We start from the raw sequence: 15,751 nt of genomic DNA on the forward strand, positions 1-15,751 counted from the left end.
GGATCATCCAATATTGTGCTGGTTAGTTAGTCAAATTCGCTAGTAATATTATTCTCGAAGTAGTACTTACAAATGTCAAGAGCAGGCAGGCAGCAAGCACGAGCGAGGAGCAACAATGCTACCCATGGAACCATCTCGACCGCTTACTTTACCATCTCTTCTGACATTTTGTTTCTGAAACAAGAAAGAAATAAGTCAGGTGTCGGGACCCGATTTTATATAATATACTAAAGTATACATTCCTCTAAGTAAATTAAATAAATAAATTTACTTGCTAACCAATTGCTTATGGTACATTTGTCTTTGTCTAAAGAAAACATATTTATTACACACAATATACGTATAGTTATCATTAATTTAAATAATACTTTAATATTTAACTCGATATTGCTATACAAACTTAATTATTTATTAAATCACCAGTGCTTCCAAGATAAGCCTTCTACAAGTATTGGGCGAACGTTGCAAGCGAGGCATAGCTGCCAAAATTATGTGTTTGCTGTACGCTAGGATGCTGGTTCTAGGTAACGGCAAAATGTACACAAAATTCATTCCCTGGAGCAAATTTATAGCTTTGAATAAACTTTCGTTCATTTCTATTGACATTGAGAGGTAAGTTTTAATTATATATGATTATTTAGGCGATTTAGCTCTCTCGACGTGCACAAAACTTTAGCTGTGTACGAACAGATTTTTTTTATATGCGCACAGTTAATACGTGGTCGTAAGATATCGCGAGGAAACCGGCATATCTTATAGTCAAATCAAAGCGTGAACTAGTAAACTGCCGTCATAATAAGCACTGAATCACGTCTTTGTATTGAGCCCTTACACCCAAAAACCGACGACGTGTGACAGTTAAAGAAGCATTGATCATCTTCTGGCACAAGAAAAAGTAGAGGATGAAGGATATTTGAAATAATAACCCATGAAACACAAAGATATTTTTATGACCATGCGCCAGTTCTGCCGGGACTCCTCATTACTTTTGTAAAAAAGAATGTGTGTTTCTTTTCTTAACATCTTCTTAGCATCTTGACTACTGATTTTTTATTAATTTATGCTTAATTACAACTAAACACCACGTACACTAATTAGTAGTACGGTAAACAATGATTACTATTTGGTCAAGTAACTATAATTTTTTACATCCAACCGGGAACTAAACTAGGGTATTCACTTACATAAGCATACCCTTGATTACGTATATGAACACAAAATAATAGTTACGCTAGAAATGAAAACAAAGACCGAATGACAATGGCTACCCACTTGTAACAAAAGGAAAGATGTTTTTAAAAATATGTTGCCCAGAGTTGGGATCTAATTGGAATAGTTGAGTACACAGAACAGACTTTAGTAATATTTTTAGGCTGCCAGTCTTTTTTTAATGATTTCGTGATGACTAGACACTATTCAGATCTAAAAGGAAATGTATGTTTACATGTCTCACTTTGCACTTTTTTATGTTAAACAAACTTTGAATGTAATTTAGAAGGATATTTAATAATACATATCGTGAATAATAAAAAATTATAACACTATTAAGTATTCTTCAATCATAATTTAATATTATCATAGTACAGAAGTAAGAGAGTATAATAATTCTTAATTAGTTATAAAAATGTCATCAGTTGTATGGCATACACTTTTGTGAGCAGTTAAATTAAATATGAGATGATTTCAATATTACTTTATGATGTCTGAAATTAAAGAAGCCCAAGTAATCAAAGAAACAGTATATTAATATAATTTTCAATTACAACACAGTTTATTCTTAACTTTATTATATAATTCTAAGAAAATTAATGAATTCTGAAAGGAAAAGGTAAAAAATTATATCATAAATATTAAAACATTTATTAAATTAAAGTCTTGGTCTGTGAGCACACTGAACAAAGTGCTACTTTTTGTTCTGGCTTTATCCAGATATAATATGATATATGACCACAGACCTAAAGTTCAATTATAAAAGCCTTTCTAAATAATTATTTTATGAGAACAAATGTTTAATATATAATAATCATCTGATCAAGATCAAACTTTTACCAATATTAGTTTAAAATGTAATTTAATAAAAAACTAGTGAATTTGCATGATTTCCACCATGGTTGCCTAAGCCTTCTGTGCCTGTCACACCTGTCTGGCAACACAATTTTTGGACCTAAGGCATTCGTTTTGTTGCAATATTTTCTAACCCACTAGAAGTGGTATTGAAACAAAACCCAAACACAGCTGTAATTAAAATGCAGGGATTCAGGGTGAACCTCACTCCTAAGAGTTCTGTCAACATGTGTGACCTAAAATTATTTTTAACCTATATAAAGAATTTCATACTAATCATAATTTGATAGATATATACAAAGATTATATATGGCCTCTATTATTTCACTTGTTAGATTTGTCTTTCAAAAACAATAGTTATTAATTATATAAACATATTTATTAAAGCATTACAACCTGATATTATGAATTGATTGGTATTTGGCATATTTGTATGATAATGAACAATGGTGATATTTTAATCACACTTTTTTTACTTTTTATAATATTATGGATTATAAAGTATATTATAGAATATGAACACTGACTTTATTAACACATATTTTCATAAATGAGTATCACACCAAGTGCTTTTGAACAATATGCACATAAAGTAATACTTACCAATAATTGTTACATGTATATATAGATTAGTCAACAATTTATTTATATTATTTGTCAGAAATTTAACGATCAAATGATTTTAATTGATTTTAATTATAATAAAAATTATAACACATTGTGTTTAAGCATCTTAATAAACATAAAATTTAATTTATAATTTTTCTTTTGTACAAAATACCTTTCAGATTTTATTATAATATTTATTATACTTATGACTTTTAATTTAAAGACATTTTTATGTCAATTTTATATTATTATATAATATAACTGTAACACATAAGTATGCATAAACTCAAAAAAGGAGATATGTACTATATAAGATAATAATCAATTTGTAAACAATTATATGTATAAGATATTTACTTATTGCTAGCTCAATTATTACAGCTTCGTAAACAATAGTAATAGTTATTATGTACCGAAAGTATAAAATATAAATGGTACATATCTATCAAGGAGTGAGGCACAGCAACAGAGGGGCCATTCAGCGCTATCTTTCAATACTAATTTATTTACGTTTGGCCAAGTACGTTTTGTAACAAAGGGCTTCTCAAATATTTATTTAAGGGATAGTAATAATTCACTCAAGTAGTGTGCATACTAAACCGATGTCTAGCAACACAGTAATATAATGTTCGACTCACCTTACGCCAGGTACATAGGTGAAACCCGGTAACATGGGGAGTAAATTAGCATAACTTTGTCCTTACACTGTCAGAATAACAATCCCAAACCATACTTGTATAACACTTAGAGTCTTACTGGCACTGTTGATTGTACGTATTTTAACATTTTGAATGCATGTTTATTTACTAAAGAGATATTTAATATAAAATTCTAAATACGCAAACATTAAACAGATTTTATCAATCGACCTCAGCACTAAGCAACTCGCTCACTCAGCAATCGGTACTATGCAGAATGCTGAATCGCTGAAGGCAATTCCATAGAGTAAACTTACAAATACTGTAGCGGAATGAAGCGAGTATAGATGTATCATATAACTCTTTTACTCTATGGTAAAAACACTGTAGACAGAGCGTAAACCAATCACGTTCCCCGCAGATTTTATTTGTGGTTGCTATTACAAAAAACAAAGACTACCCGACTTCTTTAATAACAAGGTTTGATATAACCTTTGCTATAGTAATATAAAGTATAAATCACATCAACCATAAAATAGTCAGCCTTAATGGAACCAGCCTATGTTCTGTCATAGATTTTTTTGACCGCTGCATTCGTAACGGAAGCTCTCGATTACGTCATTTACTACCATTTTGTAAGATTTCTTATTGATCATTTGATCCTATTAATAGCCTGTTATAAAGCTTGTGGCGGTCATTGATTAACGGACGACATACTATTTGTTTTTTATTTCAGAACAGCAGTTCCTAAGATGTATTCAACTAAAAAACCTTTTTAGTTTCAGATATAGTTATATAGTTATAGACACATATATGACTAAACACATGCACCTAAACTTTTATAGAAAACCTGTTTTAACTATATTTTTCACGTATACGTGCTTATATAGCTTGTATATTGAAATTAACAAAATTATGATTTATGATAAAAGAGGTACATTTTCTCCTTAAAGGTGCAACTGCTACGTTAACTATTTTTCCTTATATAGGAAAGAAAATTGTGAATACGGCAACTCTGAAAAAATAATGTACGGGACGTCATATTCTGTCTAGTTTTATCTGTTGCTAAGTGAACCTAATCTGTACACACTGTAACTGTATATATGCTGTACAGTTTTATTATCTGTATAGATTGAGTTTCCTTGATCCGATTTTGTGAATCGTCAATATCAAAACAAGGCTATCCGATCCGAATACCGTGACGATGCGATCTTAAAAAAATTGTCAAAAGCTAATTAGAGTACCCATAAATATGAATATTTTTCATTAGTTTTAAATACGGGTTAATCTTAAAGTGATATTTTAAACTAAGGAAGATCCTACATAATATTCTGAAAAATATCAAATCCGGTCGTATCTTATATCCAGGGGGTGCTCTGATCCGATCCGATCTTCAAAAATATCTCCACATCCCTAAACTAAGATATATCTAAATTTCACTAACTACAAAACACAGTGAACAAATTTTACTCCTGCGGTACGGAGCCTATTGCTAGAATATTATTAATTTCTCTACAAAGAAGTGACCTACCCTCAAGCAATTATAATATAACAATTATGGCAAACATAGCAGCTAAACGCGTGAAAAGAGAAATTAAAGAAGTAGTGAAAGGTGGAGAGGTATGTTTGTTTTAAGTTTATTTTGTGTCAATCGTTTTAACCATTTTGCATTGTGGATTTAGATAAAGACGGGTCATTACTTACAATAAAAATCGTTCAAGTTGGATATAGTGTACTCGTGAAATAACAATTTATACAAAGAAATGTAATAAAAATACTTCATGATTCAGCATATTCTTTATTCTCTTCATGACACTACTAAAATATAACATATCCTCATGTTGAATGTTGATAGTTCAATTTATTAATACCGTCAGACAAAGCTCAGCCTAACTTATAACATGTCTTAGCTCATAACAGAGAACTAGCCTAACCAAGTATAATATTCATTTAATTGTCAATTTTAAAGGAAATCTTTAAAAACATATTTTAATGCAAAACATGAATTACGGAGGAGCTATTGCCAATCATGGTTCCAGTTTTGTGAAGAGGAATGGTACTTGGTAAAAAATTCTCAACTCAAGTCAAGATAATGTAATAAACCCATTGCTTATTTGATTTCTCTAAAGCATTTGACTCGGTGAGATGGCCAATGTTATGGAAGGCCCTGCTAGATATATGCACACCAAAACATCTTCTACAGCTTCAGTGCACTCAGATTATGTCCTAGGTGGGTAGGTAGGTAGGTAGGTGAACTCAAACAAGACACAGCTTCAGTGCACTCAGATTATGTCCTAGGTAGGTAGGTAGGTAGGAACTAGGAGGACTCATTTTCTGCAATTAGACTCAAATTTGGTCCTATCAGGTAATTTCCATTCCAATGTGGGAGTATGACAGGGACAACAATGTGGTGTAACAATTGCTGAATACAAAATTGTGAACTTGCATTACACGGATGACACCACTTTGTTTGCACCCAGTATGCATCTATCTGTCTATCATCTATTCTAATATTACTACTACATAACTTTCACAACCGCAGATAGGCAGAAAGTCTCCACTATATATTATTTGATTTAATCTCTTCTGATTACTGAAATCAAAGTCAACTAAATAAATATAGTATACTAGGGTTGTTTTATCTCAATTTAAATGGTCATTATTTGTAAATGTTATTATTTTATTTTATTAATATAATGTATTAAGACAATATGTTCAAATTTAAAAGTAAACATTAGTATGTAATGGCTGTTATACTAGGAATTTGTTACATAAATTCATCTTTAAAACGCTTAATAAACATTTAATATACAAATCAATATGTAACATGGTAACTGGAGGGAATTAATGTTAAAGTTCAATTAGTTTAAAGTGGCAGGTTTGTATTGGTTTTGTGTTACATATTTTTATGTCCTTTAATAACCAAGTTGTAGGAATTATTATTCTCCTTGACTACTTATAACATGATTGGACGATACCAAAAGCTATATGGTTCTCTTTATTATCAATACCAACTTGAGCTCACTCTAGGTACAGCTGAAGACCTGTGTACTTTCGTATTTACGCTTAAGATACTGCATTTATATTATACGAGGGAACCAATGTATAATAAAATATATACTTTATTATCTCAAAAAAAAAAAAACTACCAATGTATTTGTTTGTACCATTAAAATATGCATCTATTGATACATACACTTTTTCATCACTGGTAGTAAATGTTGTCACTCATGTCATCACTGGTAGTTGCTCATTCTACTATAAAAAGTATGTAAAGTATGTTTAAGAATAAAAGTTCAATAAATTACCAAATAATGTGCTTAAAAAAGTAACTGATTTCTTTTTGTGTGTTTTACCTTAAATGGCTATTGTACATTTGTCCCTCTACAATTTTCAGGGTTTATTGAAATTAGAAGTTGTAAGTAATAGCTGGGCAGATTTACGTGGAGAAATCACGGGTCCACCTGACACACCATATGAAGGTGGTATTTTCAAACTAGAGATCAAAATCCCAGAAACATATCCATTTACTCCACCAAAGGTATGTTTAGCATTTATCTTAAAGCTTATTTTCTTTTAGGCATAAATACAATATTTGGAATGTCTTAACTACAAGTTTGTAATAAAATATTACATGAACTTTATTTCCTTACACAATTTTATTAGTTTCTTGTTGTCTGCATTCCGTTAAAATTAATTTATTACATTTTTACTAAGAGAATACAGTATAATAGCTAAAAGGGTTGGAAGCATGGCGCCCACACTTCCTCTAATGAGCTTTTGTCTGTTTCTTCATTGTTTTTGTTACTTTGTCACTCTCATATGTATACAATACAATATTAAGTTTCAAGAAAAATGAATGTGAAAATGGAGCTAGGTTCAATGTAACAACGTCAATTCCGCTGTCATCTGTCCATAAAGGTATTGTGATCTTAATGGACGCCAGATCTATAAATACACTATCGCATTACCAAGGAAAATAATTGACAGGTCTAATGTGTTTTTATGTGTATAATGTTAACTATATTTTTCTTGTTCAGGTAGACTTGATACTCTGTTCTATAAACATGATTTAGTCTCACTTTTCTTGATTACAGGTACGTTTCATAACAAAAATCTGGCACCCGAATGTATCGTCAGTAACTGGTGCTATCTGCTTAGATATCTTGAAGGACCAATGGGCTGCAGCACTCACCCTTAGGACAGTAATGCTATCTATACAGGCATTACTTGCTGCAGCTGAACCAAATGATCCTCAAGACGCGGTCGTAGCGAAGCAATACATAGAAAACCAACAAATGTTTACACTTACAGCGCGACACTGGACCAATATGTATGCAAATGGCCCGACTGGAGTTTGGGAATTTAATCAAAAAGTACAGTTATTGTTAGAAATGGGTATCGATGAGCACAAAGCGCGTGTAGCTCTTTCAACATACAATTGGGACGTTGAAGATGCTACTGAGCAATTATTTAGTTAGTAAAAAGGTACATACGATAAGTGATCATTAAAATTGCAACGTGAACACACAAGTCCATGAGTATGTGTCTAATATAATATATTATTATATTTAAGTATCTGATACCTAAATTCTAGTACTTTATAGATGATTCAATGGTGATAAAACTGTGAACGATGCTTTTGGCAGTTTACAATTTAAATTTATACATACAAATATTTAACAGTTCATGAAGCCTGGATTTGAATTGTTACGCTTACCACACATTGAAATCCATGTTTCAATTTGAAAAGGATATTGAAGTTGAATCGAATTTTGTACTAATATAGCTGTAATACAAAATTAATGTGTGGGCTCAAGTCAGGTGTGGACAGTATGGTATTTGTTATAAGTATGATTTAACTGAACGCCTAGTTATAATTTTAAGAAACAACTGGTTCTCGTGAATTTTGTTAAGTATTCATGATAACATTTATTACTGTAATGTTTCTACCAAAATCGGTTGAGCAAATTAAGTTTAAATTTCACAGCACCATCATAGCATACCCAAACATGTAACCGCATAGAAATTCTATACGATTAGTTGTAAAATAATTTCTGAATGGTTTCTGTACTGTATGCTCAGCTGTGTTCATGTGTGACTTTTTAGACAGGTAAAAAATTTTTGTATACCTGCTACTATACTATATTTTCTTTGTTGTGCCTACCGCCATTTATATTCTATATAAATTAGCTTTTAATGGTTAAACTTATTTCACAGTTTGTGTATATACATTAGGAGAAGCAACATTGTAATTGCAAAATAAATTGCATTCTTTGTGTTAGATCATTAACATGCTATCGTTTGTTTTATTTCAATACAATCCTAACTCAAACACTTTTAAGTATAAAGGTATACAATACTTATAAAATGTTAGGAAATTCAGACCATGATGAAGATTTACTTTAAAACAGGAAATATGGGTTTTCCAAACATCAAAAATCCAAACAGCCAATTTTTGACACTTAGAAATCACTTTATGATATAAATTTATATAGAACATGAATTTGAAATTGTACACGATATATTTTATCGAAAGCCAAGAATTCTATTTCAGAAACAAACATGGACAAAATTACATTAATTTAATGTTTTACATAAATAATTTCCGCGCCTTAGTGCTCCAGGTCCAGCGCACCGCAGACCACCCCGAGATATTGACACAGCAATTCGTGCTAGGATAGGGCCTTAATATCAGGTGAGACATCCGCCCGTCTGCCCCCTGTTCCATCATAGAACAAAAACACTAGAAGATAGTGGTACGCTATAAGAAATGTAATCTCATGTGGAAGTAATAATATGCAGTGAATCAATAGTAATATCATAAAGGGAATAGGTCTTTGTAATCTATGAACTCAAAAACTTACGTACCGATTTCAAATTCTATTTCACCATTTGACACGCCCTGTGTACATAGGCGAATTATTTAGAAAATCAAACGGGGAAGATAAGCCTTGATACCTTAGATCATCATAGATGTCAGAATTATTGTAACAAATAATTTGCTAACATGTTTTTGCTTTATTTAGTTTTTCATTGCATCTTTGGTTATATATATATATATGTAGTAAGCAAATATCGACCCTAGGTATTTATTAGAACAAATACTTCCGTTCCTAGTTAATGAGCATTACTTAATAAAAAGAGACAGTACTTCTATTCATGTAGGTAAATATATTTTAAAAATAAGATTACAAGTTTTAATATAGGCTGGCAAAAATTTATAAATTGCTATACAACACGGATCAAAAGTTAAATGACTGTTTAAGCAAGCTTACTGCAACATATTAACTCGCGGGTTTTACCTTGGTTGCAGCTGTCTTTGTCTTACTTATGGAACCTAAGTTGTATCTAGTATAGCTAACTCTTTTTGGCACACGTGTGTAGGTCATAGATTAGTGAATATAGATATGGTTAAAGGTTTTAAAGACTGAGTACCCATTTTGAGCTGCATTCAGAGAAACATGTAAAGACTTGTTATCTTTTCCATACTGGGTTTTTTTGAATGGTTACTTCTCCTTTCCCAAAAAAGATCCTATGACCTTGTTGGTCAGATTTAGTTAGGTAATGTAAATTATTAAAAAAAAATTGATTAATAAGTTGCATGTTGTTGTTGTATATAAATTAATATTTTAACTTATCCATTTAAAAAAATCCTAGTTTAATAATTAAGTGTGATTACTTTTTTATTTGAAAAATACATGTATAATGTTATAAGTCTTTCTTAATAATTATAGTAAATTAATTATTTAATAGTTGTCCAATTTAATCCTAAGTCGTAATACAACTACAATGAACAATATCATACTCTTTGATGCAGCAAGCTTGTTCTACCTCAAACAGCCTGTGCGAGCGCAGCCCGCAGGGTTATACTGGCGTTGTCGCATCCGCACGAAACAACTTGAAGTTGACACGGTACACAAATCATCAAGCAAGTTACAACTGGCAATTCAGTTACATTCGCATATTGATGTGGAGTTGGTGTATTCCTGCGTGGTATTATTTTGTTTAAAATTACGAGGGAGGAAAGACGAATAATAGAAACCAGAATGTAACAAAACAAAAGTGAATTTTAAATTAAAAAATCTCTTCAACTCCTTTGTTACTAACGTTGACAAAATACTTTCTAAAACGTATTTAATTTTCCGCGTGTGTCTCGTTTCATGCTCGCGCCAACAAACGTGTGTTTGTATGTATAAATATTAATTTTATAGTTGTTAAACATTCAAAATGACTATATCATATGCCGGTGAAGTTCCCAATGGTAGCAGTTTTGGATGTTTCTGGCGGATACTATGCAAGTAAGTTAAGTTTATTGCGATGAGTGAGTGGCTAGTTCTACAGTATGTTTACCATATCGACCATGGTCCAGGGCCGCAGGCTCGCTAGAGCTTGAACAGCTGTTCCAAGCAGCGACTTTACATAGGTATCTTGTACGTGATGAAATTGCGGGCCGTTTGCCCATAGTTACAATTGTTATTACAATGACTCCTCCAGTTATTGTGACGTAGGTAGGACTTGTTTTGTTCGTTAAACACCACCTAACTCTCAACATTTTAAATTATTTAAGAAAGTTCAATTATGAAGAATCGGTTGGCCTTCGCGTTGTCGTTTTAAAGGTGATGAATATGATTAGTCCAAAGTGAACTGGTGCTCAATGTTGGATCATTTGGCCCTGACAACGAAAAGTGGCGAAAGTTAACTGTGACGCACTATAAAATACCTACAAACCTTTTCAAATCAATCGGCTACAGCTGATAAATACGTATTTTATGATTACTTGGTGCTTTTAGAATCGCCGTAATAAAATCGCAACGATATACATGCTTTATACTACGTGGCCTTTTTTACTCAGAGAATGTTTCTTCATTGGCAATAATTGTAAAAAAAAGATTTGAAGAATTTACAAGCCAGGTCTTGCACGATCTGAGTTCAAAATTCAACTAGACCTGTTTTTGTCTCAGCAAAAAATGCATGTAATAATTTCGTTTTGTATTGTATAAATGTTATATGACTAGTGAGATACAATTGTATATGGGTAAATAAATAGCAAATTATTTCGACGAGCAACTTTGATGTCAATTTAAAATCTACATTACTGAATGATAACAGTAAATATATTTGAAGCCAAGGTATTAAAATTGGTCTTCTTGCGTTGGAATTACCTATCGTGAAATTCAAACTAAATACCGCTACTTTTTAGTTGTTTGACTACATACTATTTGTTTTGCTTTTCACCAATGAATAGCAACGGTAAAATGTAAAATTGTCTTAATGCATGCTATTTTTTTTAATTCACAATTTATTTCTAATTTTTTTTATATTAACGCTACATACATATTATACATTTTATATGTTATAGCCGTTTTATATATTTAACACGTATAAATATAAAATGTATATATATATATCACAATTACCACATTAAATATCCATAGAAGCCTCTGCAACGTATCACAATCATTCGATTGTAAATAATCTTTGTGTTGTGATGTATTCATATCAATAGGCACTACAAACGTAGGATAATACTGGTGACAGAATATTCAAAATCAGTTCCGTAAATCAACAGGTGATTTTTTAGTAACGATCTTAAAAACTCAATAATACTCCAATACTTTATTTATGCACCTTCAGTAAAAATAATAAATTTTAATTTTCGTTACGTAGTACGCCGCTTAAAGTAAAAGTGTTTTGGTGAAATGATAATTGTTACGAAATAATCGTGGTTCGTGATCCGTTGCTAAGCTTCCACTGAATAAATTATCCGCGACTGAGTTTCTTTGAAACGCGAATTGTTTGACGATATTGACGTCACGTTCTCCGTAAAGGGAATAGTATACGTGTAATATCGTGTGACCCTGGCTGATCTTAGGTAAAGAGCTTCTTTTGCTCTTATCGGTTTCGCTAATTTTCCCATCCTAGGCTTGATGCACTAACTTCTATTTTATGTTTGATTAACATGGTTTCTACATGTTATTTCTGACAGTTTTCGAATAAATAACAAAACATTGTATAGGAAACAATAAAGTTTATTTTTTTTAAACGAAAACATAAAACAAAAATATTTTCTGTAATAATTAGTTCGGAATGGTCTCAAAATATAAAACAGAAAAATTAACGATGAACCGGAAAACCGTAGTTCACAAGAGATTAATACAATACATTAATGCATTACTAAGTAAATGCGAAAAGTTATATATTAGTTTAGTTTCCCTTTATATTTTTCTGTGCTTCCGGCCATCTGATCTCTTCGCTTCGTCCTCACTCCTCCTTAATCACAATCGAAATAATGGCTTACTAATAACAAACATCATTTCCACGAACTTTAGAAACATTTAGATCGTAATTTCCAATTTATACCAGAAACAGCTGTATATAACACAAAGTATTTGAAAAATAATTCTCCGATTAATTATTTGTCTGCTTCGAAAACTTCTTTGTCAAGCTTATCTAGAAGAGCTCTAAATGATACGTCGACTTATATTATATATCCAGACCACCCTATCTTCAAGACACTAGGGATTATGAGACCTATAATTGTCTTTACCTGGGTGGACCAACTGGTAGTCGATAGACCCCGACTTCTTTTGCCATCACCCCTCCCTACCATAACCAACTTTTCGAGACTATTTGGTTCCCTCTACTGTTTGCTTAGATGCTATTTATACTTATTTAATGAACAATACGGGTAGGTCATTTACGACAATAACATGACTAATATATATATAACTAGCGGATCCGACAGACGTTGTCCTGTCTACACGTCTTTAATTTCAAAATTTCAATTTTTAATAAGCCATTTTGATGAAAATTATTATTCAAATGTTATGACAATATCTAACGATCCAGCACATGGTCACACACGATATAACACAATGATAACAAAACTTTTTTTAAATTTCGGGACAGACAAAAATTAAAATTCGAATATTATTTAAAATTTGACACTGCGATGGTAGCGCCGTCTGTCGGATCCAATGTAAAACATTCCAAAATCAACAACAACTAATAAATTGAAAATTAATTAAAAAACATTGTCCAGCGGACAAAATTGTGAATCTAAACCATTCCCAGATCCCCTTGAACACACTCAAAAAATTTCGTCTAAATCGATCCAGTCGTTTAGGAGGAGTTCAGTCACATACACACGCACACAAGAAATATATATATTAAGATTAGAAAAGGTATGAACCTTTTCATGTAAGGTATCAAATAAGAGTGCTATGTTTTCATTATATTTACAATACATTCAAGTTACCTAAACAACAAATTACTGCACCTTAGAAGGCATTATGGCCAACCGCAGTTTTCTCTTCCTTTTTGCCTTTCACCTCTATCCTTCTAAGTAAGCACTATGCTTGCAATTCCTAATGTCACCAGAATACGTCATAATTTTTAACGCTCAAGCCAGTAATTAAAATAAATTAAGAATACTTAGGACATACAAATATGGACCTTCTACTAGTAAAAGTATGGGTTAATTATAGTATATCATTTATGGATAGAATTTCTTTAACTTAGAAAAACATCATAGAAGATCATCGTGTATAGGACTGTCTCGGGCCATATATTTCATATGTTCACCTAATTACGTTTTTTATACGACCAATTTGTTTTCAGATGGCGAGGAAGTGTTTATAAATTGGTTTGGCGCGAGCTGCTAGCATACCTTACACTCTACTATACTATTAATTTATTATACCGTTTTGCAATGACGGAAGAACAACAGAGGTAAGTCGCTTCATAGTTCAACCAGTTATGAAGTAAGGGTGGGGCTTCGGAGGAGCACGTACATGCATAAGCTCAATAGAGATTAGTCGCTGACTCGACCTCCAGAATATACTATTGTTAGTTAACTTCCACTAAAGGCAGCCCATAAGCCGGGTTGCAAACCACTTAAGGGCCTTTAGAACGACTTGTTTAGTGCGTTGTTGAAGCGATAATATAGTAAGCTATATAAGACTTCAAAAGAGGAAGAACTCAATTGCATTGTGGTTTTATTTGACACGTGACACTGTTGATGAAGTTTCAAAAGATACGTATGACAGTTAGTTGGTCTCCTTATATTAAGATCGGAGACATGTTATATTTGTAGAAAATGCTTTTAGAGAGGCTTTAATAGTAATACATAGACCTTAGAGTTAAAAATATTAAATTTAAAACCTTGGTTCATTAATTTTTAACGACCTATTCATAAAACCTTATATTTTCGTGATTCTCTGCATAATTATGACTCATCTATTGTTTAGTTATTAGACAATTAATACACAAATGACCTTGATGTTACTTTTTCATTAAGAATAATATTTGTGGGATGAGATTCACTTAAGGTTTCTGACACCTTTATATCATACTTCAGATATGGTTGAGCGAAAACACAATTTCACATAGAGACAGATAAACTTTTTCAATAATTTCTTAAATAAAATCTAATTAATAGGTACTTAAAAGGGATACTTAAACACTTTTTAATTTTTTTATTATCTTAGAATTCGATTTTACAGTTATAAATGCGTTATGATAGAGGAAAAACTTATATGTCTTAAATTATATCCTTTTAAATAAAGAAAAAAAATTACACTATTGCGTCAATATTATTTTTATAGTTAAAAGTTTATTTATCACCAATAGATCCATAAACACAGGCGCTACAACTATTTAAGTCTGGGCATCAAATCTGTGTATACTTTGCCATGCCAATAATAGGCAAATAGGTGATCAGTGTTCTGTGACACTGTCGACTGGTTTTCGACTGTATGAGCGACTGTCAATTGCGCACATAGACAAAGTCAACACTGCGCGCACCCATAAAACCCAACGAGAAAAAATCAACTTCAAGCTCACCCAAGCATGCGTCATAACAATCATGGGTAATAATTAAAAAAAAATATACCTATTATTTCGAATTATGGTACCGGTTAACAAGGTTTAACGGTTAACTATATAGCTCTGATACGTGAAGTAATGTTTATTTCTTAAATAAGCTATTTTAATTTGAAGTTATGTAATAATATCCCATTTAAAATTATTATCTCACGGGGCTTAATTTTACTGCCATTTTGTTTTAATCAGCGGAAATAATCGCATCAAGGTTGGATTCTTGCATAGAACGTGAATAATATAATAATTTGCGATGCACTATTTTTCCTTCCTGTGTTAATTAATTTTAAAAACAATAGAACAAAATATGCGTCGCATAAAGAATAGTGATGATAAAAATTATACAGATCCCGGCAAACATGTTGAACAAATGTCTTTGCCTACGCAGAAGCGATTTTTAGGTATCGCTGCGTCGGGGAGTGGGGGTTAGAGTGACGTGTCAATCGCGTGATTGGTAAATCAGGGGGTCTAGTCAAGACGGCTTAACAGGAGTGTATGTAGAAAGTCGAAAACTAAATTTGTATGAAAATGACAGCTAGTGTCGACAGTTTGTACTA

At 31.8% G+C, this 15,751-nt stretch overlaps 3 protein-coding genes across 4 annotated transcripts in view; 2 read left to right on the top strand and 1 right to left on the bottom strand.

Annotated features, from left to right (window-relative positions):
- The window catches only part of LOC110993966 (discoidin domain-containing receptor 2), a 37,890-nt gene extending 34,288 nt beyond the window's left edge, over positions 1-3,602 (bottom strand). Inside the window, exons 1-2 of one of the 2 annotated variants that reach the window (XM_022260406.2) lie at positions 3,312-3,602; positions 71-174 (exon numbers count right to left, since the gene is read on the bottom strand). In XM_022260406.2, the coding sequence (XP_022116098.2) occupies positions 71-134 (64 nt within the window). In that variant the 5' untranslated portion in view covers positions 135-174; positions 3,312-3,602. The remainder of the gene's footprint in view (positions 1-70; positions 175-3,311) is intronic. The other variant, XM_022260407.2, reaches the window with a different exon arrangement.
- Positions 3,603-4,585: 983 nt separating this feature from the next.
- Positions 4,586-8,609, top strand: LOC110993968 (ubiquitin-conjugating enzyme E2-22 kDa). Its single transcript, XM_022260408.2, has 3 exons — positions 4,586-4,931; positions 6,709-6,852; positions 7,409-8,609. The coding sequence occupies exons 1-3, from the start codon at positions 4,869-4,871 to the stop codon at positions 7,790-7,792; spliced, it is 591 nt and encodes a 196-aa protein (XP_022116100.1). The 5' UTR covers positions 4,586-4,868; the 3' UTR covers positions 7,793-8,609.
- Positions 8,610-10,157: 1,548 nt separating this feature from the next.
- Positions 10,158-15,751, top strand: part of LOC110993980 (bestrophin-4) — a 35,123-nt gene continuing 29,529 nt past the window's right edge. Inside the window, exons 1-2 of the mRNA XM_022260431.2 lie at positions 10,158-10,612; positions 13,935-14,045. Of these exons, the coding sequence (XP_022116123.1) occupies positions 10,542-10,612; positions 13,935-14,045 (182 nt within the window). The 5' untranslated portion in view covers positions 10,158-10,541. The remainder of the gene's footprint in view (positions 10,613-13,934; positions 14,046-15,751) is intronic.

This window comes from Pieris rapae, chromosome Z (genome assembly GCF_905147795.1).
Source record: "Pieris rapae chromosome Z, ilPieRapa1.1, whole genome shotgun sequence".
NCBI classification, from domain to species: domain Eukaryota; kingdom Metazoa; phylum Arthropoda; class Insecta; order Lepidoptera; family Pieridae; genus Pieris; species Pieris rapae.

Excerpts from the sequence above, each read along its gene's own strand:
- LOC110993968 (XM_022260408.2), top strand. The coding sequence starts at position 4,869 with ATGGCAAACATAGCAGCTAAACGCGTGAAAAGAGAAATTAAAGAAGTA. Across the intron at positions 4,932-6,708 it reads AAGTAGTGAAAGGTGGAGAG|GGTTTATTGAAATTAGAAGT; the intron begins GTATGTTTGTTT and ends TACAATTTTCAG. Across the intron at positions 6,853-7,408 it reads ATCCATTTACTCCACCAAAG|GTACGTTTCATAACAAAAAT; the intron begins GTATGTTTAGCA and ends TCTTGATTACAG.